This window comes from Magallana gigas, chromosome 5 (assembly GCF_963853765.1).
Source record: "Magallana gigas chromosome 5, xbMagGiga1.1, whole genome shotgun sequence".
In the NCBI taxonomy this organism is placed as follows: domain Eukaryota; kingdom Metazoa; phylum Mollusca; class Bivalvia; order Ostreida; family Ostreidae; genus Magallana; species Magallana gigas.
In genome coordinates, this window is record NC_088857.1 from 28,557,570 (window position 1) to 28,581,536 (window position 23,967).

The window sequence follows — 23,967 nt, forward strand, 5'->3', positions numbered from 1 at the left end:
TGCCAAAAGCAAATAGTTGGTGTCTTACAATACCTATATATTAATTAAAAGACCATTTGTCACCTTTTAAAGGTGACAAATGGGATGAGGGAGGGGGCATTATTTTCACAGCTCCCTCTGATGAGTTTTTACTTTGGTGCCCCATTCTCTTTAAAACACAATAATTTCATTCAAAAGCGCAGTATATCATTTTATGATCAGACCAGTATGCTTCAATCACATCTGTTGCACATGGGGCTATGTTTGTAAAAATCAGGTCCAGCTGAGAACCGGTATTATGTGTAGCCTTTGTTACAATTTGTTTACATTTAAAGCATTTTTCAAAAAATGTTAAAAAGTCAATATGCCCAGCAAGCAAATCGAAATTGAAATCCCCTAAAAGTACCAAGTCCTTCTGGTGTTCAGTCAAAGGCTTAAGATGTGTGTTTACATGTTGCTTGAAATTTTCCAAAGAACATGATGGGTATTTATAAAGTACGATAACTTGTACATCTCTACTTTGGCTTAAATGTACATTTGCAGTGATGAACTCCAAGGAACCATTGTTAAACTTTGAGATATACGTTATCTTGTAGTCATTTTTAACATACAGTGCTGTTCCATGATGTGGACGTCTATTCAAGTGACATGAAACCTCATGATTAAATATTGCTGTGTAGCCGTGTAGTTGAAAATTGTCTTCATCTGCACTGCATAGTCTTGTCTCGGAGAAACCAACTACATCTGATGCTAGAATATTTGGCTCTCTTTTTACTTGTGAAAAGTGCTTATGAAGTGATCTACAATTGTTGAAAGCAACTTTAAAACAATTAGAATTGATTTGATACATTGGAACATAACAAAGATGCAATGGCACCTCAGTTTTCATTCTTTCCATTTCCTCAAGCACTTTTTCATCCATAGCTAATGCCTGCTCATTGAAGTTAAGGATGTGTAGATTATCTACTGACCGTACTCGACTTAGAGCAACATAGTGAATGTGTGGAGTTTTCCTAATTTTAGTTTGAGACAAGTCAATTACAATTTCATCAACAGTGCACCCTTGAGCTTTATGAACTGTCTTTCCTGCAGCTGGTCGCAATGGAAACTGAATTCTCTGAAAAGTATTATGATTCAATACAAAAGACCGCTGAACTTCAAAAATAGGTGTCCAGTCATCATTTATTCCATCATGAAACAAATGCTTGTATTTTTTGCGATTTGACTTTCCAACAGCAGAATCAAAAAAATTGACCCAAACTATGCTTGGTCTTGATATGCCTTCCATTTTGCTTTCAATCAGTTGAACTTTACATGATGACCCATTAGTAAGCCCATCAGAGACATCAACATTGACCGAGATATCGTAAATCATCCCCACAGCAAGAATCAATATTTGCATTAAATTGGCAGTTTTGCTAACATCATCCTCATTTACTAAAGACCTGAGAAGCTTTTGTTTCACTTCCTTTGAGTAATCTTTGATAACAGTATCAACTGATTTCACCATGACCTTTTCTCCTTCAAGTCTCTCAATCAACTGATTGTTGTATGCATCTACTTTAGAGTTCTGAGTAAAGAGATGTGGAGCATGGTTTGGATAATTTTCATTTGTTTCTGTTATCATGCATCTCTGAATTACATTCTTGTCTTCTGGTGTTAATTCATTATAACGAAGGCGATTAAGCAGTTGGGCAAATTCAATATCATCTTTTTGTCTCATTATTTCATCCAATTCAAATACACAAAAGTGTTCCCTCCACAGATTGCTTGCAAGAGCTTGGGCATTACATTTTAAATCCTGAAAGATCCAGCTGTCCATCACAGGTTTGAGTTGAAAAAAATCACCAACTGCTAAGATACTAATACCACCAAATGGCTTTTTGATGCCTGTAAGAAGTTGCAAACGACTGTCAATCAGAGCCAAAGACCTATTGCCTACCATTGATATTTCATCAATTATGATTATTTTCAGGTTTCTGTATTTGGTACGAAAAGTATTCAATTCATCGCAGTGTAAACTTTGTTGGCTTTGATTAATTTTTTGATGAAAAGCGGACGCTATGGTTGACCCTCCAATGTTATATGCTGCTTTTCCTGTGTACGCACAAAGAAGTATTCTAACATCATCTGGGTTTTCACCTTCAGTTGAACATAGATATCGGTGCAAAGCTTGATAAAGTGCTCTTATCAAAACAGATTTGCCAACACCAGCACCTCCAGATAAAAAAGAATACATTGGCTCTTTTTCCATTTTGACCCATTGCATGACATGATTGAAAAATTCCCTTTGCTTCACATTTAAACTTTCCACCAATTTCAAATATTGATCCTCTGGCAGTCTCACAGAACTTTCCTCTGTAATTTGTCTTGATGGGATACCAACATCTGCTCCAATATCATATATTCTTTGTTCAACTGGTCTCTCAGGGTTAAACTGGACATACTTTTCTGATTCAAAAGATCCTTCAGCTTCATCTTCTGCCTCTGTTTGCTGAGTATTAGGTGCTAATTCATCAAAAGCATCTGTTAATTCATCATTTGCTATCTGTAATGCTGCATCTAGCATTTCAGCATTAAACTCATATTGCTTGATTTTATGAGCCAAAAAAGACTTTCTAAGACTAAATGAATTTTCAAAAGTGTCAGTTCCAGACAACAGATCAACTGATTCATCTCTCCAGGGCAAAAACAACATTAACCTTTCTCTATAGTAATTTTCAGGGTCTGTTTTTAGATTGAACCGGACATATCTAATCACTCTAGGTACTTTGCGACGTCTGATGATAATGCCATTCTTTAGAGTAACAAGTGTATCACTCTCATTAAAGTCATCATCTGACTCATCATTTTCATCATCATTTATTTCTGTTTGATCGAATGTTTCTTCACTTTCTTTTGGAAACACTACCTCAAGTTGAGATACATAGTCAGCTAAACACCAGTTTTCAAGTTGTTTAGGTCGTTTTGCGTATCTTTTAATGACATTACTGCATTCAACATCTGTAGAATTTGGTGTCAACTTTTCCAGTTCAGCATCTGTTTTGATGAGAATTACTCTATCATCAGAGGGACTTGTGTTGATGAAAACAACATCTCTTGATGCTTTTGTTAGAGGCATTTGCAACACTAAATATGCAGCTTCTTGTGCTCCAACTTCCACGCTATTGAGGAAATGGTTTCCAATATGACGCACTTGTCTTTTTATGTCAAGATTTCCATCTCTAGCTTCTTTTGCAGCTCTGTTCAGTAAATCACTCATTCCTCTTTGAGATTTACTAATATATGAAACAATATACATTGCACAGGCATATGGATCCAAGATAAATTGCATGTCAATGTTTGCTTTCCAAGCATCTAGAACAACAATGTTGTAAGAATTTACTCTCATATCGCATGGCTTTCTTTTTAGAAAAACCTTTGGACCTCTCAATGAACTCCTAATGCATTTGATGTAATCTTCCTCAGATATTTCTAAGACTGAATCTAGGAGTTCCTTGTATGATAAATCACAGCCATTTTTCGACATATCATTCAACTTTTTCTGAATTTTATCGTACATTTTCCTGTACTTGTCAACATCAGCGTCTAAAGGTTCTAGAATCATAGAATCTTCTAAAGGAGGTAGTGGAAAGCCAAATCTGCATACATCTTTTCCTCCCTTTTTGCATGTTTGAGAATGTTTATGTACTTGTAATTCTGTCAAGTCATCACCTTCATTCTTTTCACATTTCAAGTAATTATCTACAAAATCCAAAATCTCTTTTTCTTCATTTTCTTGATATTTTGGGGCATTTTCAATCCAGACAACCATATGGACATGGGGTGATCCTCTCTGTTGAAATTCAATTCTATAAAAATAGTCTTTCACTTTGCCGATTGGATGATGGTCACTTTTCAAAACAGAATTCAGGAACACCCGAAACCTATGGTCAAAATATCTGGTGCATGTAATTGGATCTTTCTGTACCATTTTTGATTTTTGAAACCATGACATATTGTCAATTTCTTCATCTGTATATTCTTTTACATTGTTTAAAATGCCCAGTGCTCTGATTAGATCAGTCCATCTTGTATCAGCAGCAGACAGAGACATGAACCATGTTGGTAAACCTAACTGTCTGATCATGGCAAATACATCTTTTTTCCGAGTTTCAAGATATGCAGGTGAATTTCGTAACTGTCTAAAGATAAAATAACCCTCATTGTGTCTAACAAGACTATCGACATGTGTAGGATTTTGCACATCGGTTGCTGTGAATGTTTTCCCCTTAGTTTTACATTTCCTCAAAGCTAAATTGCATTTGTCAGTAACTTGCTTCATTTGTATTTTTTTCAACTTAAAAAACAAGTTTGGAACAGACTGTGCTGCACGTCTATCAAAACTTCTCAATTCCCACTTAGCTATGTCTGCATATGAAACACGCAGTTCTCTTTCTTCATCATTTAATCTTTTCCTTCCACAAAAGATTGTAGGAAATGATAAATATTCAGCAGCCTGATCTTGATATAAGCTTAGTGGACGTTGTCCTTCACCAGGGGCAAATGTGTAAACCTGATTCATGTCTCGTGATGCATCATCTAGCAACGTATCGCAATTTCCATCTCTACCAATTCCCTCTACTTCACAAAATTCATCATTATCGGACTCCAGACAATCAGTATTATGGTCCCTTCTTGACTGTGTCTGAACCAATTCTTGCACAATTTCGTTTGCCGAGGTTGTGACTTCTTGAAACCAGTTGTCATCAACATTGATATTTGCATTCTTGTAGAATTCACTATGGTTCATAAGCCAATGCAGTGCTATCAGTACTTTTGCTGGTCGTACATTTTCATGATAATCGCATTTTTGATACGATAATTTTTTCTTCAATTTTACGGGAATTGTGACATTTTCATCTAATTTTCTAGGTAAGCTATTTATTGTAGGCTGAATATCAACTGGGACATTCACAACATTTCCTCTGGCAGAATATTGTCCACCTCTTGGTAACTCTCTAATTTGCATGAAAGGAATTCTCAAAGACACAAGCCTTTCCTCTAAAGGGAACAAATCTAATTCCATTGGTTTTTGTGGCCATGTCATACCATTAAAAACAGACAACTTTGGAGTTTTGTTTTCTTTTAACGATGAATAGCAAGTATTGCAAATCCACTCCTTATCTTGAACAGAAAGAGTACTAGTCAAGTATTTGTTTTTAATTCTTTCATCCAGTTTTGTGTTCTCCACTTTTAATACACTATCTTTAAACCACGTTTGCTGACAACAAGAACATACAAAAATGGGACCATGCCTAATCTGTTCATGAAAATTTTTGATACAGTCATCTATACCTGCTCCAAACCTAAGCTGTCTTTGACGTTCATTTACTTTGTTACAGTATTCAACATCTGTTCTCTTTTTCTGTTTCTGTTCCCTATTATGAAATTTTTCATTTTCATGATATGAAATGATACTTCGTTTAGCTTGCTTTTTCAATCTTTCTTGCTCAAGGACAATTGGGTTCTTTCTCTTCAATTTTCTGGCTTTTGTCTCTCGTTCATTCTCCTTATTTCTTACATTAATGTTTTGTCGTTTCAATTTTCTTCCAGTTGTATTTTGTGTTCTTTCCTTTTCTTTAACATTGATACACTGTCGTTTCAATTTTCTTACAGCTGTATTTTGTGTTCTTTCCTTTTCTTTAACATCGATACACTGTCGTTTCAATTTTCTTCCAGCTGTATTTTGTGTTCTTTCCTTTTTTAACACTTGAGGATTTTGTCTTTTCAGTTTCCTTGCAATTTTGTCCATCTCTCTTTCCTCGTCTTGAACATCAATACACTGTCGTTTCAATTTTCTTCCAGCTGTATTTTGTATTCTTTCCTTTTCTTTAACATCGATACATTGTCTTTTAAATTTTCTTCCAGCTGTATTTTGTGTTCTTTCCTTTTCTTTAACATCGATACACTGTCGTTTCAATTTTCTTCCAGCTGTATTTTGTGTTCTTTCCTTTTTTAACACTTGAGGATTTTGTCTTTTCAGTTTCCTTGCAATTTTGTCCATCTCTCTTTCCTTGTCTTGAACATCAATACATTGTCGCTTCAATTTTCTTCCAGCTGTATTTTGTGTTCTTTCTTTCTCTAACGCTTCAGGATTTTGTCTTTTAACTTTTCTTGCAATTTTGTCCATCTCTCTTTCCTTTTCTTTAATATCAATACATTGTCTTTTCAATTTTCTTGCAATTTTGTCCATCTCTCTTTCCTTCACCTGAACATTAATACATTGCCGTTTCAATTTTCTTCCAGTTTTGTTCTTTTTCCTTTCATTCTCTAACACTTCAGGATTTTGTCGTTTCAATTTTTTGGCAAGAGCATCTTTGCATCTTTCTTCAGTTTTAAATTGTGCATTCTTTCTCTTTCTTGACATGTATTCTCTCATATAGCGTTTTCTGCATTGCTTCTCACCATTTGTAATAGATGGGGTATCATCCATTTTGTAGAATTTTTTCTGCAATGGGTCTCTCTCTGGAAAACTGTGATGCAAAGTGCTAATTGAGATTGGTAAGATTTCAAACTGCATAGAAAAATCAATATGCATGCTGTTGTACATGTTGTACAAATATGTCACCAAATCATCAAGACCCTTGTTCATTACCAACACAGATTTGCCCTCACATGCAGACATGCCGTCATTGTCATGTGAATGAGAATCGAAGAAATAATATTCAGTGTTTGACATTTTGTATACACCCGAACAAATTGCTCCTATCATAATTAGCAAATATCTAGAAATCTGGAATGCCTCATCTAATGCTTGATGCAATGATTTCACAGGGCTATTTTGATCTCCTGAGACAACTAATCCCCAAATGGTATCAAATTTGTGAATGACATGATGATTTTCTCCCAAAGTTAAGTTACTTGGTAATTCATCAAAGTTGAGAAGTTTGTTATGAAAGATTTGTTTTTGCATTAAACTTTTGACCACTGTTGTATACACCTGGTCTCCTGCTATTAAAGTGCTATCTAAAAATTCAGTTGTGAATGAGAATCCTTCATAACATTTGATCAACATAGTAAGTGCATTGCAAGTACATTGACTGCCCCTTGAAAATGATGAAAATCTTGTATCTCCTTGATGAAATGACCCAAAAACTAATTTCCTTTGATAAACCAGGTTATCTTCACGAGGTTGCAAATGATTTTGAATAGTTTTAGTCAGAGAGTCATTGTTTGTAAGATTTTTTTGCACATTGTTTTGCAAATTCATTTCAGCAGACTTTTGACACAAATTAATTTCACAAAGTTCATTGAGCAAATTCATTTCAAGTTCATTGTGCAAATTCATTTCAAGTTCATTGTGCAAATTCATTTCCAGTTCAGTGTCCAAATTCATTTGACAAGTTTTTTTATTTTCCTGTTTTTTTTTTAACCTGAGGCCAGGCTCCTCAGGGTCAACATTGGTTTTACTGTTTTTCACGAGGCCAGTCTCCTCAGTCATTTTAATGTCAGAAATTGTTTTACTGTTTTTAACGAGGCCAGTCTCCTCAGTCAAGTCCAGGTCAGAAATTGTTTTACTGTTTTTAACGAGGCCAGTCTCCTCAGTCATGTCAGTCTGTAACTCTTTCCTGTTCATCCTCCAATACTTCCGCCGTGGCATCTACAAAAAATACCCTTATATATAAAGATCATGAAATGTCATGCAAAGACCATTTTATAGTAAAGGGTTTGAACTGTGAAAATAAATTATACCAGATGTAATTATAATTTGAGGGGTTATAAAGTCTTCTAAACGAACAAGGCTATTATTGGGGGTAGGGATGACCAACATGGGTCAAACTTTAGAGACAAAAAGAGTTAATACTTGAATATTTCTTTTTGTGAAAATTTATGAGGTTCATGAGGGGTCATTTACTGTTTATCAGGTGAACCGACATGACCTAAGGAACAAGAATATACATGGTTAAGGGTTGGGGTTCTCAACCCTTTTCAACATATTTGGACACATACTGTTTGAGGGGGGGTCTGGACTGCCCCTGGCCCATGACCTACATAGACCATTTGATGCCCCTTAACACAAGGATCAAGAATATATATGGTTTAGGGGTGGGAATCTCAATCATTTTAAAAATATTTGGGAACTTCCTGTTCCAGGGGGGTCAGGACTAACCCCTGGCCCATGACCTACATACTATTTAATGCCCCTTAACACAAGGATCAAGAATATATATGGTTTAGGGGTAGGGATCTCTACAGTTTTAAAGATATTTGGGCACTTCCTGTTCAAAGAGAGTCATGACCACCCCCAAGGCCAATGACCTACATAACATTTGTTGCCCCATAACACAAGGAACAAGAATATATATATGATTCAGGGGTGGGGATCTTAACAGTTTTTAAGATACTGGAGCACTTCCTTTTAAAGGATAAGTCAGGACCTACCCCGCGGCCCATGACCTGCATACCATTTGCTGCCAATAAACATAAGGATCAAGAATACATGTGGTTTAGGATAGGTGATCTCAACTATTTTCAAGATATTTGGGCACTTCCTGTTTGAGGGGGGTCAGGACTATCCCGGGGCCCATGACTTGCATGCCATTTGATGCCTCTTGACGCAAAAAACAAGAAAATATAAAGTTTAGGGGTAAGGACGTCAACCATTTTCAAGATATTTGGTCATTTCTTATTTCTTGGGGGTGGGGATGACCCCAAAGTTAAGATCTAATCAACCTCACATATTGCCAATAATTCAAATGGTCCCAACCAATATAAATGATTGTTGTTTACCTGGCATGAACTTCTGTGACTTTTTGTAACCTAACTCACTTGATCGATAAATACACTGGAGTGGGAAAAATATTGTCACATGATATGTTAAAGAGCTCTATAATGTATTGACAAGCATGTTAGTAATTACTCTAATGTACTTAGGACCACCAATTATTTTCATCTTTATTAAAAAAACAAAAAACAAATGGCTACAAACTAAGATGATTTTCCATTGCAATATTTTCTTAAGAACAATGATACTTTAGATATCATAATTAAAATGTGTCAGAACTAAAGAAACTGTTCAAAAGACATCGTTTATATTTTTTTTGCAAATTACCAGTGTTTCAAACTCGTCAAAAAATTAACTAGACACTCGGGGCTGACAGCTAGTACAAGTTGTCAACTCTGTTAAATTTTAACCAGCTTGGAGAAAAAAATTGACATTTGTTTTTTTTTTTATTTGCATGTAAACCATTCAAAAATCTGCTCAGATTTTGTTCCATCATAAACTTGTCGTTCTGTTTTCCTCCTCTAATCTCAGCGAAATTTTTGAAATACATCTGTTCAGAATCTATAAGAGTATATATGACCTTAACTGGAACTCTAAAGCATTTTTGAAGGTGTAATGCATGTGGATATGAATTGAAAAATAAACAAGTTCATATCATATAGCTTTCCAAAAATTCAAACATATTTTTTTAAAACTAAATGTTGTGAAAGAACTAGGTACATTAATTGCCAAAAATGGACGATATTTTACTGAAAGATAGATATGAATATGCAAGTTCCTAAAATAGAACAGTTTTCATAATTTCAAGTCTTCTTTATTTTTATGTGTGCCGCTGCTCAAATACTGGCCATTTCAGGCATGTTTTAATGAAGTCTCATTTAGCATTGTAACATATAACAATAAACAATTATCGCATTAATATGAAACACTTCATAATGGAAAAACCACATGTGCAGCTGAATTTCTATAGGAACAAAACTTAAAATAAGATTTGAACCATTTAACCAGAACCAGAAAACCAACATTTTATGTTGATAGGGAATTGAACAATGTTCGAAGTAAAAAGTTGAAGCAGGCGGTCGATGTAATTCAGCGTATTTCTTTCGTAACAACCAGCCAAAGTTGGGGCAAATTTTACAAAACCACTATGTCGCACTAGTCTGTGATTCGGAAGAGACGTACCAGCGTCAAAATGTTTCAGCCTCGACGAGATTACCTTATTTTTTAGATCACTTTTTCCATTTATTTAATAAGATATTGAGATTGCTTAAACATTCCTTTTGTATCCGATGATTTATCGAATGCAATATAGGCATTCTTTTTTATCGGTACTGATTGTGGTTTTACTTGAAATTGATTATAGATATCAATGACTGCCAAGCAGAGCCTTGTCAAAACAATGGAACTTGTACAGACCTTGTCAACGACTACCAATGTGACTGTGTTGCAGGATTCAATGGAACAAATTGTGAAAACAGTAAGCAACATGATTGCGCACATCCTTTTGTTTGTGAAAATGGGGGAACATATCGCTGTTTCCTCAAGTATTTCATGAATTTATTATGGTATCGACAAATATTGAGGAAGGTAGTGTAATATGAAGCATGTGAAGATTAAACTTTTTCTTTTACCTTGAAATAATGAATTTGTTGATGAAATTGCAGATATTGACGAGTGCTCCCAAGGTCCCTGTCAAAACAACGGAACTTGTACAGACCTGGTCAACGAATACTATTGCGTTTGTGCTCCTGGATTCAACGGAACAAATTGTGAAAACAGTACGTATTTCATATGCTTATTTTGTTTTGATCGGAACTCTACACTCATCAATGTGTACGAGCTACATGCAGTAGCTGCTTGTAAATGTCTTCTCAGTCAATCAAATAAAATGGTCGTAGTGGATTGTTATTTTTCCTTCTAACACATGAGGTATTGAAAATATAGCAAATGCAGCTTTGAATATATAAATCGTGTTGAACTGTGTTATCCATAGTGATCAGTGAACTCTTATTCGGAATTGCAGTGATCAATGAGTGCTTGCCAGGTATTTGTCTAAACAACGGGACTTGTACCGACCTTGTTAATGCCTACCGGTGCGACTGTGTTTCTGGATTTAATGGAACAAATTGTGAAAATAGTAAGTACTGCACATTTTATACTCAGTATTTGTTTAAGATGAACATGCACCAAAGTTTGTAAGTTTTGTATGTATTTGTTTTTCATTTTGGTTCATTTTGAATGCTGCCTTTGGTTTGTGAGTCGATCACCAAACGAGGTATCGTATTGAAAATGAGACATTTGTATTGATTAGTTCGAGAAAGTTAATACCTTTCACGTTCCTCCTTTCAGATATCGACGAATGTGAAAAGCAGCCGTGTCAAAACAACGGAACATGTATAGATCTGATTAATGATTATCAATGTAATTGCACAGCCGGGTTTGATGGAACAAATTGCACAAATGGTAACAAATGATCGCTTAAACCTTTTGAATGTAAATTGTGTTCATATGGGTTGTTCGTGTTCTTACTTTGGTCGAGTAGCAGTTTCTATATGTAATTAATTTTTCTTTCATTTTGCAGGGTCGATAGATATCTTTCACATCTGACGACTATATGAGATATTGAAAACGTTGAATTTAATACTTAACATCAATGCCGTTGAAAAGGGATCTGATACTGTTGATACTGGTGTATTCATTCTTTTTTGAAATTGCAGATATTGATGACTGCTCCCAAGATCCCTGTCAAAACAACGGAACCTGTACAGACAATGTCAATGGCTACCAGTGCGACTGTGTTGCGGGATTTAATGGAACAAATTGTGAAAACAGTAAGTTAGTTCTACGGATGCTTCGTTTTCCTTCTTCTGAAAATCACAGGTGAATATGCAAGGATGAGTGAAGAATTTATACAGAAGAGCATGCTTGGGGTTCTTTTTCAAAGTTTTGGAAAATGTTGTCCAGGTTGATAAATATCTTTTACACTTAATGACTGTATGAGATACTGAAGATGTAGAATTTATTACCAACATCCAGATCGTTGAAAACGGCTCTGATACTGTGGATTTTTGTTGTATGCATTCGTTCTTGAAATTGCAGATATTGATGACTGCTTCCAAGATCCCTGTCAAAACAACGGAAGCTGTTTAGACCATGTCAACCACTTCCAATGCGAATGTGTTCCTGGATACAATGGAACAACGTGTGAAAACAGTACGTAATGCATGTGCTTTATTTCTGCCTTAAAGCAAAATGTAGAGATATGAAACATGAGAATATGTTTTAGTTTTGTTCCAAACTGAAGGTTTGTACTTATAGGTCGCTCATTACATGTTTTTGCTTTTATTCCGTAAGAGAACTAGGAGTACAGTCATTACACTCATTGACGCGTAAACTTGTGTTTTGAATTACAGTGATCAATGAGTGCTTGCCAGGTCTCTGTCAAAACAACGCAACTTGTACAGACGATGTCAATGGCTACCAGTGCGACTGTGTTGCGGGATTCAATGGAACAAATTGTGAAAACAGTAAGTTCTACAAATGCTACGTTGTCCTTTTTCCTAGAACTAGATATGCAAGGATGGGTTTTAGAATTTGTACACAAATCGGATATTTGGGTTTGTTTTTTGTTGTTGAAAGTCTAGGATACGTTGTTAATGTTAATTGATATCTAACGAGCGTTTGAGATATTGAAAATGTTAAATTTATTTCTTAACATCCATTACGTTGGAAACTGTTCTGATACTGTTGATTCTGCTGTATGCATTCGTTCTTCAAATTGCAGATATTGATGACTGCTCTCCAGATCCCTGTCAAAACAACGGAACCTGTACAGACGATGTTAACGACTACCACTGCAATTGCGTTCCTGGATTTAATGGAACAAACTGTGAAAACGGTAAGTACTGCTATTACGGTATTTGTTTCAGATTCAATAGTACAAAATGCAAAGATGAGATTGAAATTTTCAGTTTCATATTATTCAAATTATTTGTAAGGTGATTAAGGTTTGTGAGTTGATCACCTTTTCCGTTTTACTTTAAATGCTATCGATAGTGTACAAAATGTACTTGTACATCCAAAGATGAATCGGAGGAATGTGGGTATTCTTTTTTTATCCGTATTCATTGAGGTTGTACTTGATATTGATTTAAGATATCAATGACTGCCAGCCAGAACCTTGTCAAAACAATGGAACCTGTACAGACCTGGTCAACGACTACCAATGTGGTTGTGTTGCAGGATACAATGGAACAAATTGTGAAAATAGTAAGTTGTACAAATGCTACATTTTCCCTCTTCTCAGAACTAAATATGCAATGATGGGTTTAAACTGTATACTCAAAACGGATATGTGGGGTTCGTTTTAAAAGTGTTGGCATATGTGTTTGGGGTCGATAGATATCTTTCACATCTGACGACTATATGAGATATTGAAAACGTTGAATTTAATACTTAACATCAATGCCGTTGAAAAGGGATCTGATACTGTTGATACTGGTGTATTCATTCTTTTTTGAAATTGCAGATATTGATGACTGCTCCCAAGATCCCTGTCAAAACAACGGAACCTGTACAGACAATGTCAATGGCTACCAGTGCGACTGTGTTGCGGGATTTAATGGAACAAATTGTGAAAACAGTAAGTTAGTTCTACGGATGCTTCGTTTTCCTTCTTCTGAAAATCACAGGTGAATATGCAAGGATGAGTGAAGAATTTATACAGAAGAGCATGCTTGGGGTTCTTTTTCAAAGTTTTGGAAAATGTTGTCCAGGTTGATAAATATCTTTTACACTTAATGACTATATGAGATACTGAAGATGTAGAATTTATTACCTACATCCAGATCGTTGAAAACGGCTCTGATACTGTGGATTTTTGTTGTATGCATTCGTTCTTGAAATTGCAGATATTGATGACTGCTTCCAAGATCCATGTCAAAACAACGGAAGCTGTTTAGACCATGTCAACCACTTCCAATGCGAATGTGTTCCTGGATACAATGGAACAACGTGTGAAAACAGTACGTAATGCATGTGCTTTATTTCTGCCTTAAAGCAAAATGTAGAGATATGAAACATGAGAATATGTTTTAGTTTTGTTCCAAACTGAAGGTTTGTACTTATAGGTCGCTCATTACATGTTTTTGCTTTTATTCCGTAAGAGAACTAGGAGTACAGTCATTACACTCATTGACGCGTAAACTTGTGTTTTGAATTACAGTGATCAATGAGTGCTTGCCAGGTCTCTGTCAAAACAACGCAACTTGTACAGACGATGTCAATGGCTACCAGTGCGACTGTGTTGCGGGATTCAATGGAACAAATTGTGAAAACAGTAAGTTCTACAAATGCTACGTTGTCCTTTTTCCTAGAACTAGATATGCAAGGATGGGTTTTAGAATTTGTACACAAATCGGATATTTGGGTTTGTTTTTTGTTGTTGAAAGTCTAGGATACGTTGTTATTGTTAATTGATATCTAACGAGCGTTTGAGATATTGAAAATGTTAAATTTATTTCTTAACATCCATTACGTTGGAAACTGTTCTGATACTGTTGATTCTGCTGTATGCATTCGTTCTTCAAATTGCAGATATTGATGACTGCTCTCCAGATCCCTGTCAAAACAACGGAACCTGTACAGACGATGTTAACGACTACCACTGCAATTGCGTTCCTGGATTTAATGGAACAAACTGTGAAAACGGTAAGTACTGCTATTACGGTATTTGTTTCAGATTCAATAGTACAAAATGCAAAGATGAGATTGAAATTTTCAGTTTCATATTATTCAAATTATTTGTAAGGTGATTAAGGTTTGTGAGTTGATCACCTTTTCCGTTTTACTTTAAATGCTATCGATAGTGTACAAAATGTACTTGTACATCCAAAGATGAATCGGAGGAATGTGGGTATTCTTTTTTTATCCGTATTCATTGAGGATGTACTTGATATTGATTTAAGATATCAATGACTGCCAGCCAGAACCTTGTCAAAACAATGGAACCTGTACAGACCTGGTCAACGACTACAAATGTGGTTGTGTTGCGGGATTCAATGGAACAAATTGTGAAAACAGTAAGTTCTACAAATGCTACGTTGTCCTTTTTCCTAGAACTAGATATGCAAGGATGGGTTTTAGAATTTGTACACAAATCGGATATTTGGGTTTGTTTTTTGTTGTTGAAAGTCTAGGATACGTTGTTAATGTTAATTGATATCTAACGAGCGTTTGAGATATTGAAAATGTTAAATTTATTTCTTAACATCCATTACGTTGGAAACTGTTCTGATACTGTTGATTCTGCTGTATGCATTCGTTCTTCAAATTGCAGATATTGATGACTGCTCTCCAGATCCCTGTCAAAACAACGGAACCTGTACAGACGATGTCAACGACTACCACTGCAATTGCGTTCCTGGATTTAATGGAACAAACTGTGAAAACGGTAAGTACTGCTATTACGGTATTTGTTTCAGATTCAATAGTACAAAATGCAAAGATGAGATTGAAATTTTCAGTTTCATATTATTCAAATTATTTGTAAGGTGATTAAGGTTTGTGAGTTGATCACCTTTTCCGTTTTACTTTGAATGCTATCGATAGTGTACAAAATGTACTTGTACATCCAAAGATGAATCGGAGGAATGTGGGTATTCTTTTTTTATCCGTATTCATTGAGGTTGTACTTGATATTGATTTAAGATATCAATGACTGCCAGCCAGAACCTTGTCAAAACAATGGAACCTGTACAGACCTGGTCAACGACTACCAATGTGGTTGTGTTGCAGGATACAATGGAACAAATTGTGAAAATAGTAAGTTGTACAAATGCTACATTTTCCCTCTTCTCAGAACTAAATATGCAATGATGGGTTTAAACTGTATACTCAAAACGGATATGTGGGGTTCGTTTTAAAAGTGTTGGCATATGTGTTTGGGGTCGATAGATATCTTTCACATCTGACGACTATATGAGATATTGAAAACGTTGAATTTAATACTTAACATCAATGCCGTTGAAAAGGGATCTGATACTGTTGATACTGGTGTATTCATTCTTTTTTGAAATTGCAGATATTGATGACTGCTCCCAAGATCCCTGTCAAAACAACGGAACCTGTACAGACAATGTCAATGGCTACCAGTGCGACTGTGTTGCGGGATTTAATGGAACAAATTGTGAAAACAGTAAGTTAGTTCTACGGATGCTTCGTTTTCCTTCTTTGAAAATCACAGGTGAATATGCAAGGATGAGTGAAGAATTTATACAGAAGAGCATGCTTGGGGTTCTTTTTCAAAGTTTTGGAAAATGTTGTCCAGGTTGATAAATATCTTTTACACTTAATGACTGTATGAGATACTGAAGATGTAGAATTTATTACCTACACCCAGATCGTTGAAAACAGCTCTGATACTGTGGATTTTTTTTGTATGCATTCGTTCTTGAAATTGCAGATATTGATGACTGCTTCCAAGATCCCTGTCAAAACAACGGAAGCTGTTTAGACCATGTCAACCACTTCCAATGCGAATGTGTTCCTGGATACAATGGAACAACGTGTGAAAACAGTACGTAATGCATGTGCTTTATTTCTGCCTTAAAGCAAAATGTAGAGATATGAAACATGAGAATATGTTTTAGTTTTGTTCCAAACTGAAGGTTTGTACTTATAGGTCGCTCATTACATGTTTTTGCTTTTATTCCGTAAGAGAACTAGGAGTACAGTCATTACACTCATTGACGCGTAAACTTGTGTTTTGAATTACAGTGATCAATGAGTGCTTGCCAGGTCTCTGTCAAAACAACGCAACTTGTACAGACGATGTCAATGGCTACCAGTGCGACTGTGTTGCGGGATTCAATGGAACAAATTGTGAAAACAGTAAGTTCTACAAATGCTACGTTGTCCTTTTTCCTAGAACTAGATATGCAAGGATGGGTTTTAGAATTTGTACACAAATCGGATATTTGGGTTTGTTTTTTGTTGTTGAAAGTCTAGGATACGTTGTTAATGTTAATTGATATCTAACGAGCGTTTGAGATATTGAAAATGTTAAATTTATTTCTTAACATCCATTACGTTGGAAACTGTTCTGATACTGTTGATTCTGCTGTATTCATTCGTTTTTGAAATTGCAGATATTGATGACTGCTCCCAAGATCCCTGTCAAAACAACGGAACCTGTACAGACAATGTCAATGGCTACCAGTGCGACTGTGTTGCGGGATTTAATGGAACAAATTGTGAAAACAGTAAGTTAGTTCTACGGATGCTTCGTTTTCCTTCTTCTGAAAATCACAGGTGAATATGCAAGGATGAGTGAAGAATTTATACAGAAGAGCATGTTTGGGGTTCTTTTTCAAAGTTTTGGAAAATGTTGTCCAGGTTGATAAATATCTTTTACACTTAATGACTGTATGAGATACTGAAGATGTAGAATTTATTACCTACATCCAGATCGTTGAAAACGGCTCTGATACTGTGGATTTTTGTTGTATGCATTCGTTCTTGAAATTGCAGATATTGATGACTGCTTCCAAGATCCCTGTCAAAACAACGGAAGCTGTTTAGACCATGTCAACCACTTCCAATGCGAATGTGTTCCTGGATACAATGGAACAACGTGTGAAAACAGTACGTAATGCATGTGCTTTATTTCTGCCTTAAAGCAAAATGTAGAGATATGAAACATGAGAATATGTTTTAGTTTTGTTCCAAACTGAAGGTTTGTACTTATAGGTCGCTCATTACATGTTTTTGCTTTTATTCCGTAAGAGAACTAGGAGTACAGTCATTACACTCATTGACGCGTAAACTTGTGTTTTGAATTACAGTGATCAATGAGTGCTTGCCAGGTCTCTGTCAAAACAACGCAACTTGTACAGACGATGTCAATGGCTACCAGTGCGACTGTGTTGCGGGATTCAATGGAACAAATTGTGAAAACAGTAAGTTCTACAAATGCTACGTTGTCCTTTTTCCTAGAACTAGATATGCAAGGATGGGTTTTAGAATTTGTACACAAATCGGATATTTGGGTTTGTTTTTTGTTGTTGAAAGTCTAGGATACGTTGTTAATGTTAATTGATATCTAACGAGCGTTTGAGATATTGAAAATGTTAAATTTATTTCTTAACATCCATTACGTCGGAAACTGTTCTGATACTGTTGATTCTGCTATATGCATTCGTTCTTCAAATTGCAGATATTGATGACTGCTCTCCAGATCCCTGTCAAAACAACGGAACCTGTACAGACGATGTCAACGACTACCACTGCAATTGCGTTCCTGGATTTAATGGAACAAACTGTGAAAACGGTAAGTACTGCTATTCCGGTATTTGTTTCAGATTCAATAGTACAAAATGCAAAGATGAGATTGAAATTTTCAGTTTCATATTATTCAAATTTTTGTAGGGTGATTAAGGTTTGTGAGTTGATCACCTTTTCCGTTTTACTTTAAATGCTATCGATAGTGTACAAAATGTACTTGTACATCCAAAGATACATGTAAATCGGAGGAATGTGGGTATTCTTTTTTTATCCGTATTCATTGAGGATGTACTTGATATTGATTTAAGATATCAATGACTGCCAGCCAGAACCTTGTCAAAACAATGGAACCTGTACAGACCTGGTCAACGACTACCAATGTGGTTGTGTTGCAGGATACAATGGAACAAATTGTGAAAATAGTAAGTTGTACAAATGCTACATTTTCCCTCTTCTCAGAACTTAATATGCAATGATGGGTTTAAACTGTATACTCAAAACGGATATGTGGGGTTCGTTTTAAAAGTTTTGGCATATGTATTTGGGGTCGATAGATATCTTTCACATCTGACGACTATATGAGATATTGAAAACGTTGAATTTATTACTTAACATCAATGCCGTTGAAAAGGGATCTGATACTGTTGATACTGGTGTATTCATTCTTTTTTGAAATTGCAGATATTGATGACTGCTCCCAAGATCCCTGTCAAAACAACGGAACCTGTACAGACAATGTCAATGGCTACCAGTGCGACTGTGTTGCGGGATTTAATGGAACAAATTGTGAAAACAGTAAGTTAGTTCTACGGATGCTTCGTTTTCCTTCTTCTGAAAATCACAGGTGAATATGGAAGGATGAGTGAAGAAGTTATACAGAAGAGCATGCTTGGGGTTCTTTTTCAAAGTTTTGAAAAATGTTGTCCAGGTTGATAAATATCTTTTACACTTAATGACTGTATGAGATACTGAAGATGTAGAATTTATTACCTACATCCACATCGTTGAAAACGGCTCTGATACTGTGGATTTTTGTTGTATGCATTCGTTCTTGAAATTGCAGATATTGATGACTGCTTCCAAGATCCCTGTCAAAACAACGGAAGCTGTATAGACCATGTCAACCACTTCCAATGCGAATGTGTTCCTGGATACAATGGAACAACGTGTGAAAACAGTACGTAATGCATGTGCTTTATTTCTGCCTTAAAGCAAAATGTAGAGATATGAAACATGAGAATATGTTTTAGTTTTGTTTCAAACTGAAGGTTTGTACTTATAGGCCGCTCATTACATGTTTTTGCTTTTATTCCGTAAGACAACTAGGAGTACAGTCATTACACTCATTGACGCGTAAACTTGTGTTTTGAATTACAGTGATCAATGAGTGCTTGCCAGGTCTCTGTCAAAACAACGCAACTTGTACAGACGATGTCAATGGCTACCAGTGCGACTGTGTTGCGGGATTCAATGGAACAAATTGTGAAAACAGTAAGTTCTACAAATGCTACGTTGTCCTTTTTCCTAGAACTAGATATGCAAGGATGGGTTTTAGAATTTGTACACAAATCGGATATTTGGGTTTGTTTTTTTGTTGTTGAAAGTCTAGGATACGTTGTTAATGTTAATTGATATCTAACGAGCGTTTGAGATATTGAAAATGTTAAATTTATTTCTTAACATCCATTACGTCGGAAACTGTTCTGATACTGTTGATTCTGCTGTATGCATTCGTTCTTCAAATTGCAGATATTGATGACTGCTCTCCAGATCCCTGTCAAAACAACGGAACCTGTACAGACGATGTCAACGACTACCACTGCAATTGCGTTCCTGGATTTAATGGAACAAACTGTGAAAACGGTAAGTACTGCTATTACGGTATTTGTTTCAGATTCAATAGTACAAAATGCAAAGATGAGATTGAAATTTTCAGTTTCATATTATTCAAATTATTTGTAAGGTGATTAAGGTTTGTGAGTTGATCACCTTTTCCGTTTTACTTTGAATGCTATCGATAGTGTACAAAATGTACTTGTACATCCAAAGATAAATCGGAGGAATGTGGGTATTCTTTTTTTATCCGTATTCATTGAGGTTGTACTTGATATTGATTTAAGATATTAATGACTGCCAGCCAGAACCTTGTCAAAACAATGGAACCTGTACAGACCTGGTCAACGACTACCAATGTGGTTGTGTTGCAGGATACAATGGAACAAATTGTGAAAATAGTAAGTTGTACAAATGCAACATTTTCCCTCTTCTCAGAACTAAATATGCAAGGATGGGTTTAAAATGTATACTCAAAACGGATATGTGGGGTTCGTTTTAAAAGTTTTGGCATATGTGTTTGGGGTCGATAGATATCTTTCACATCTGACGACTATATGAGATATTGAAAACGTTGAATTTATTACTTTACATCAACGCCGTTGAAAGCGGATATTATACTGTTGATAGTGGTGTATTCATTCGTTTTTGAAATTGCAGATATTGATGACTGCTCCCAAAATCCCTGTCAAAACAACGGATCCTGTACAGACGATGTCAATGGCTACCAGTGCGACTGTGTTGCGGGATTTAATGGAACAAATTGTGAAAACAGTAAGTTTGTTCTACAGATGCTTCGTTTTCCTTCTTCTGAAAACCACAGGTGAATATGCAAGGATGAGTGAAGAATTTATACAGAAGAGCATGTTTGGGGTTCTTTTTCGAAGTTTTGGAAAATGTTGTCCAGGTTGATAGATATCTTTTACACTTAATGACAGTATGAGATGCTGAAGATGTTGAATTTATTACTTTACATCCACGCCGTTGAAAGCGGATCTGATACTGTGGATTTTGGTGTATGCATTCGTTCTTGAAATTGCAGATATTGATGACTGCTTCCAAGATCCCTGTCAAAACAACGGAACCTGTATAGACAAGGTCAACCACTTCCAATGCGAATGTGTTCCTGGATACAATGGAACAGCGTGTGAAAACAGTACGTAATGCATGTGCTATTTTACTGTGTTATAGCCAAATGTAGAGATATGTAACATGAGAATGTGTTTTAGTTTTCTTTTATTCTCAAGGTTTGTACTTATAGGTCGCTCATTACATGTTTTTGCTTTTATTCCGTAAGAGAACTAGGAGTACAGTCATTACACTCATTGACGCGTAAACTTGTGTTTTGAATTACAGTGATCAATGAGTGCTTGCCAGGTCTCTGTCAAAACAACGCAACTTGTACAGACGATGTCAATGGCTACCAGTGCGACTGTGTTGCGGGATTCAATGGAACAAATTGTGAAAACAGTAAGTTCTACAAATGCTACGTTGTCCTTTTTCCTAAAACTAGATATGGAAGGATCGGTTTTGGAATTTGTACACAAATCAAATATTTGGTTTTTTTTTAAGGTTTAGGATACGTTGTTGGTGTTAATTGATATCTAACGAGCATTTGAGTTATTGAAAATGTTGATTTTTTTGTTAACATCCATTCCGTTGGAAACTGTTCTGATACTGTTGATTCTGCTGTATGCATTCGTTCTTCAAATTGCAGATATTGATGACTGCTCTCCAGATCCCTGTCAAAACAACGGAACCTGTACAGACGATGTCAACGACTACCACTGCAATTGCGTTCCTGGATTTAATGGAACAGCGTGTGAAAACAGTACGTAATGCATGTGCTATTTTACTGTGTTATAGCCAAATGTAGAGATATGTAACATGAGAATGTGTTTTAGTTTTCTTTTATTCTCAAGGTTTGTACTTATAGGTCGCTCATTACATGTTTTTGCTTTTATTCCGTAAGAGAACTAGGAGTACAGTCATTACACTCATTGACGCGTAAACTTGTGTTTTGAATTACAGTGATCAATGAGTGCTTGCCAGGTCTCTGTCAAAACAACGCAACTTGTACAGACAATGTCAATGGCTACCAGTGCGACTGTGTTGCGGGATTCAATGGAACAAATTGTGAAAACAGTAAGTTCTACAAATGCTACGTTGTCATTTTTCCTAAAACTAGATATGGAAGGATCGGTTTTGGAATTTGTACACAAATCAAATTTTTGGTTTTTTTTAAGGTTTAGGATACGTTGTTGCTGTTAATTGATGTCTAACGAGCATTTGAGTTATTGAAAATGTTGATTTTTTTGTTAACATCCATTCCGTTGGAAACTGTTCTGATACTGTTGATTCTGCTGTATGCATTCGTTCTTCAAATTGCAGATATTGATGACTGCTCTCCAGATCCCTGTCAAAACAACGGAACCTGTACAGACGATGTCAACGACTACCACTGCAATTGCGTTCCTGGATTTAATGGAACAAACTGTGAAAACGGTAAGTATTGCTATTACGGTATTTGTTTCAGATTCTATAGTACAAAATGCAAGATGAGATTGAAATTTTCAGTTTCATATTATTCAAATTATTTGTAGGGTGATTAAGGTTTGTGAGTTGATCACCTTTTCCGTTTTACTTTAAATGCTATCGATAGTGTACAAAATGTACTTGTACATCCAAAAAAAAATCGGAGGAATGTGGGTATTCTTTTTTTATCCGTATTCATTGAGGTTGTACATGATATTGATTTAAGATATCAATGACTGCCAGCCAGAACCTTGTCAAAACAATGGAACCTGTACAGACCTGGTCAACGACTACCAATGTGGTTGTGTTGCAGGATACAATGGAACAAATTGTGAAAATAGTAAGTTGTACAAATGCTACATTTTCCCTCTTCTCAGAACTAAATATGCAAGGATGGGTTTAAAATGTATACTCAAAACAGATATGTGGGGTTCGTTTTAAAAGTTTTGGCATATGTGTTTGGGGTCGATAGATATCTTTCACATCTGACGACTATATGAGATATTGAAAACGTTGAATTTATTACTTTACATCAACGCCGTTGAAAGCGGATATTATACTGTTGATAGTGGTGTATTCATTCGTTTTTGAAATTGCAGATATTGATGACTGCTCCCAAAATCCCTGTCAAAACAACGGATCCTGTACAGACGATGTCAATGGCTACCAGTGCGACTGTGTTGCGGGATTTAATGGAACAAATTGTGAAAACAGTAAGTTTGTTCTACAGATGCTTCGTTTTCCTTCTTCTGAAAACCACAGGTGAATATGCAAGGATGAGTGAAGAATTTATACAGAAGAGCATGTTTGGGGTTCTTTTTCGAAGTTTTGGAAAATGTTGTCCAGGTTGATAGATATCTTTTACACTTAATGACAGTATGAGATGCTGAAGATGTTGAATTTATTACTTTACATCCACGCCGTTGAAAGCGGATCTGATACTGTGGATTTTGGTGTATGCATTCGTTCTTGAAATTGCAGATATTGATGACTGCTTCCAAGATCCCTGTCAAAACAACGGAACCTGTATAGACAAGGTCAACCACTTCCAATGCGAATGTGTTCCTGGATTTAATGGAACAGCGTGTGAAAACAGTACGTAATGCATGTGCTATTTTACTGTGTTATAGCCAAATGTAGAGATATGTAACATGAGAATGTGTTTTAGTTTTCTTTTATTCTCAAGGTTTGTACTTATAGGTCGCTCATTACATGTTTTTGCTTTTATTTCGTAAGAGAACTAGGAGTACAGTCATTACACTCATTGACGCGTAAACTTGTGTTTTGAATTACAGTGATCAATGAGTGCTTGCCAGGTCTCTGTCAAAACAACGCAACTTGTACAGACAATGTCAATGGCTACCAGTGCGACTGTGTTGCGGGATTCAATGGAACAAATTGTGAAAACAGTAAGTTCTACAAATGCTACGTTGTCATTTTTCCTAAAACTAGATATGGAAGGATCGGTTTTGGAATTTGTACACAAATCAAATATTTGGTTTTTTTTTAAGGTTTAGGATACGTTGTTGGTGTTAATTGATATCTAACGAGCATTTGAGTTATTGAAAATG

General features: G+C 35.8%; 5 protein-coding genes and 1 long non-coding RNA gene across 6 annotated transcripts in view; 5 read left to right on the forward strand and 1 right to left on the reverse strand.

The window, feature by feature from the left end:
* LOC105346803 (fibrillin-2) overlaps positions 1 to 3,241 on the reverse strand; it is an 80,045-nt gene extending 76,804 nt beyond the window's left edge. The window contains exon 1 of the mRNA XM_066085185.1: positions 2,362 to 3,241. Coding sequence (XP_065941257.1) covers positions 2,362 to 3,241 — 880 coding nt within the window. The remainder of the gene's footprint in view (positions 1 to 2,361) is intronic.
* Positions 3,242 to 10,115: 6,874 nt separating this feature from the next.
* Positions 10,116 to 12,752, forward strand: LOC136275593 (fibropellin-3-like). The gene is made up of 8 exons (XM_066085186.1): positions 10,116 to 10,290; positions 10,411 to 10,524; positions 10,740 to 10,883; positions 11,464 to 11,577; positions 11,846 to 11,959; positions 12,160 to 12,273; positions 12,531 to 12,644; positions 12,745 to 12,752. The coding sequence occupies exons 1-8, from the start codon at positions 10,116 to 10,118 to the stop codon at positions 12,750 to 12,752; spliced, it is 897 nt and encodes a 298-aa protein (XP_065941258.1).
* Positions 12,753 to 13,710: 958 nt separating this feature from the next.
* Positions 13,711 to 15,305, forward strand: LOC136275594 (fibropellin-3-like). Its single transcript, XM_066085187.1, has 6 exons — positions 13,711 to 13,759; positions 13,971 to 14,084; positions 14,342 to 14,455; positions 14,713 to 14,826; positions 15,084 to 15,197; positions 15,298 to 15,305. Exons 1-6 carry the CDS (start codon positions 13,711 to 13,713, stop codon positions 15,303 to 15,305), a joined length of 513 nt encoding a protein of 170 aa, XP_065941259.1.
* Positions 15,306 to 16,522: 1,217 nt separating this feature from the next.
* On the forward strand, positions 16,523 to 17,383 carry LOC136275304 (uncharacterized). The gene is made up of 3 exons (XR_010713871.1): positions 16,523 to 16,636; positions 16,894 to 17,007; positions 17,276 to 17,383. It is a non-coding gene; the product is annotated as an uncharacterized lncRNA (long non-coding RNA).
* Positions 17,384 to 17,396: 13 nt separating this feature from the next.
* On the forward strand, positions 17,397 to 19,999 carry LOC136275595 (fibropellin-1-like). The gene is made up of 9 exons (XM_066085188.1): positions 17,397 to 17,430; positions 17,590 to 17,703; positions 17,961 to 18,074; positions 18,337 to 18,450; positions 18,710 to 18,823; positions 19,092 to 19,205; positions 19,406 to 19,519; positions 19,778 to 19,891; positions 19,992 to 19,999. Exons 1-9 carry the CDS (start codon positions 17,397 to 17,399, stop codon positions 19,997 to 19,999), a joined length of 840 nt encoding a protein of 279 aa, XP_065941260.1.
* A 1,025-nt stretch (positions 20,000 to 21,024) lies between these two features.
* Positions 21,025 to 22,469, forward strand: LOC136275597 (fibropellin-3-like). Its single transcript, XM_066085189.1, has 6 exons — positions 21,025 to 21,058; positions 21,218 to 21,331; positions 21,579 to 21,692; positions 21,893 to 22,006; positions 22,253 to 22,366; positions 22,465 to 22,469. The coding sequence occupies exons 1-6, from the start codon at positions 21,025 to 21,027 to the stop codon at positions 22,467 to 22,469; spliced, it is 495 nt and encodes a 164-aa protein (XP_065941261.1).
* The last annotated feature ends 1,498 nt before the right edge of the window (positions 22,470 to 23,967 follow it).

What these genes read in the sequence shown, in the direction of transcription:
- LOC136275593 (XM_066085186.1), top strand. Translation starts at nt 10,116, where the DNA reads ATGACTGCCAAGCAGAGCCTTGTCAAAACAATGGAACTTGTACAGACC. An exon ending in TGGAACAAATTGTGAAAATA is followed by an intron (nt 10,884 to 11,463) that starts GTAAGTACTGCA and finishes TTGAAATTGCAG; the next exon opens with ATATTGATGACTGCTCCCAA. An exon ending in TGGAACAAATTGTGAAAACA is followed by an intron (nt 11,578 to 11,845) that starts GTAAGTTAGTTC and finishes TTGAAATTGCAG; the next exon opens with ATATTGATGACTGCTTCCAA.
- LOC136275594 (XM_066085187.1), top strand. Translation starts at nt 13,711, where the DNA reads ATGTCAACCACTTCCAATGCGAATGTGTTCCTGGATACAATGGAACAA. An exon ending in TGGAACAAACTGTGAAAACG is followed by an intron (nt 14,456 to 14,712) that starts GTAAGTACTGCT and finishes TATTGATTTAAG; the next exon opens with ATATCAATGACTGCCAGCCA. An exon ending in TGGAACAAATTGTGAAAACA is followed by an intron (nt 14,827 to 15,083) that starts GTAAGTTCTACA and finishes TTCAAATTGCAG; the next exon opens with ATATTGATGACTGCTCTCCA.
- LOC136275595 (XM_066085188.1), top strand. Translation starts at nt 17,397, where the DNA reads ATGCATGTGCTTTATTTCTGCCTTAAAGCAAAAT. An exon ending in TGGAACAAATTGTGAAAACA is followed by an intron (nt 17,704 to 17,960) that starts GTAAGTTCTACA and finishes TTCAAATTGCAG; the next exon opens with ATATTGATGACTGCTCTCCA. An exon ending in TGGAACAACGTGTGAAAACA is followed by an intron (nt 19,206 to 19,405) that starts GTACGTAATGCA and finishes TTTGAATTACAG; the next exon opens with TGATCAATGAGTGCTTGCCA.
- LOC136275597 (XM_066085189.1), top strand. Translation starts at nt 21,025, where the DNA reads ATGCATGTGCTATTTTACTGTGTTATAGCCAAAT. An exon ending in TTACTGTGTTATAGCCAAAT is followed by an intron (nt 21,059 to 21,217) that starts GTAGAGATATGT and finishes TTTGAATTACAG; the next exon opens with TGATCAATGAGTGCTTGCCA. An exon ending in TGGAACAAATTGTGAAAACA is followed by an intron (nt 21,332 to 21,578) that starts GTAAGTTCTACA and finishes TTCAAATTGCAG; the next exon opens with ATATTGATGACTGCTCTCCA.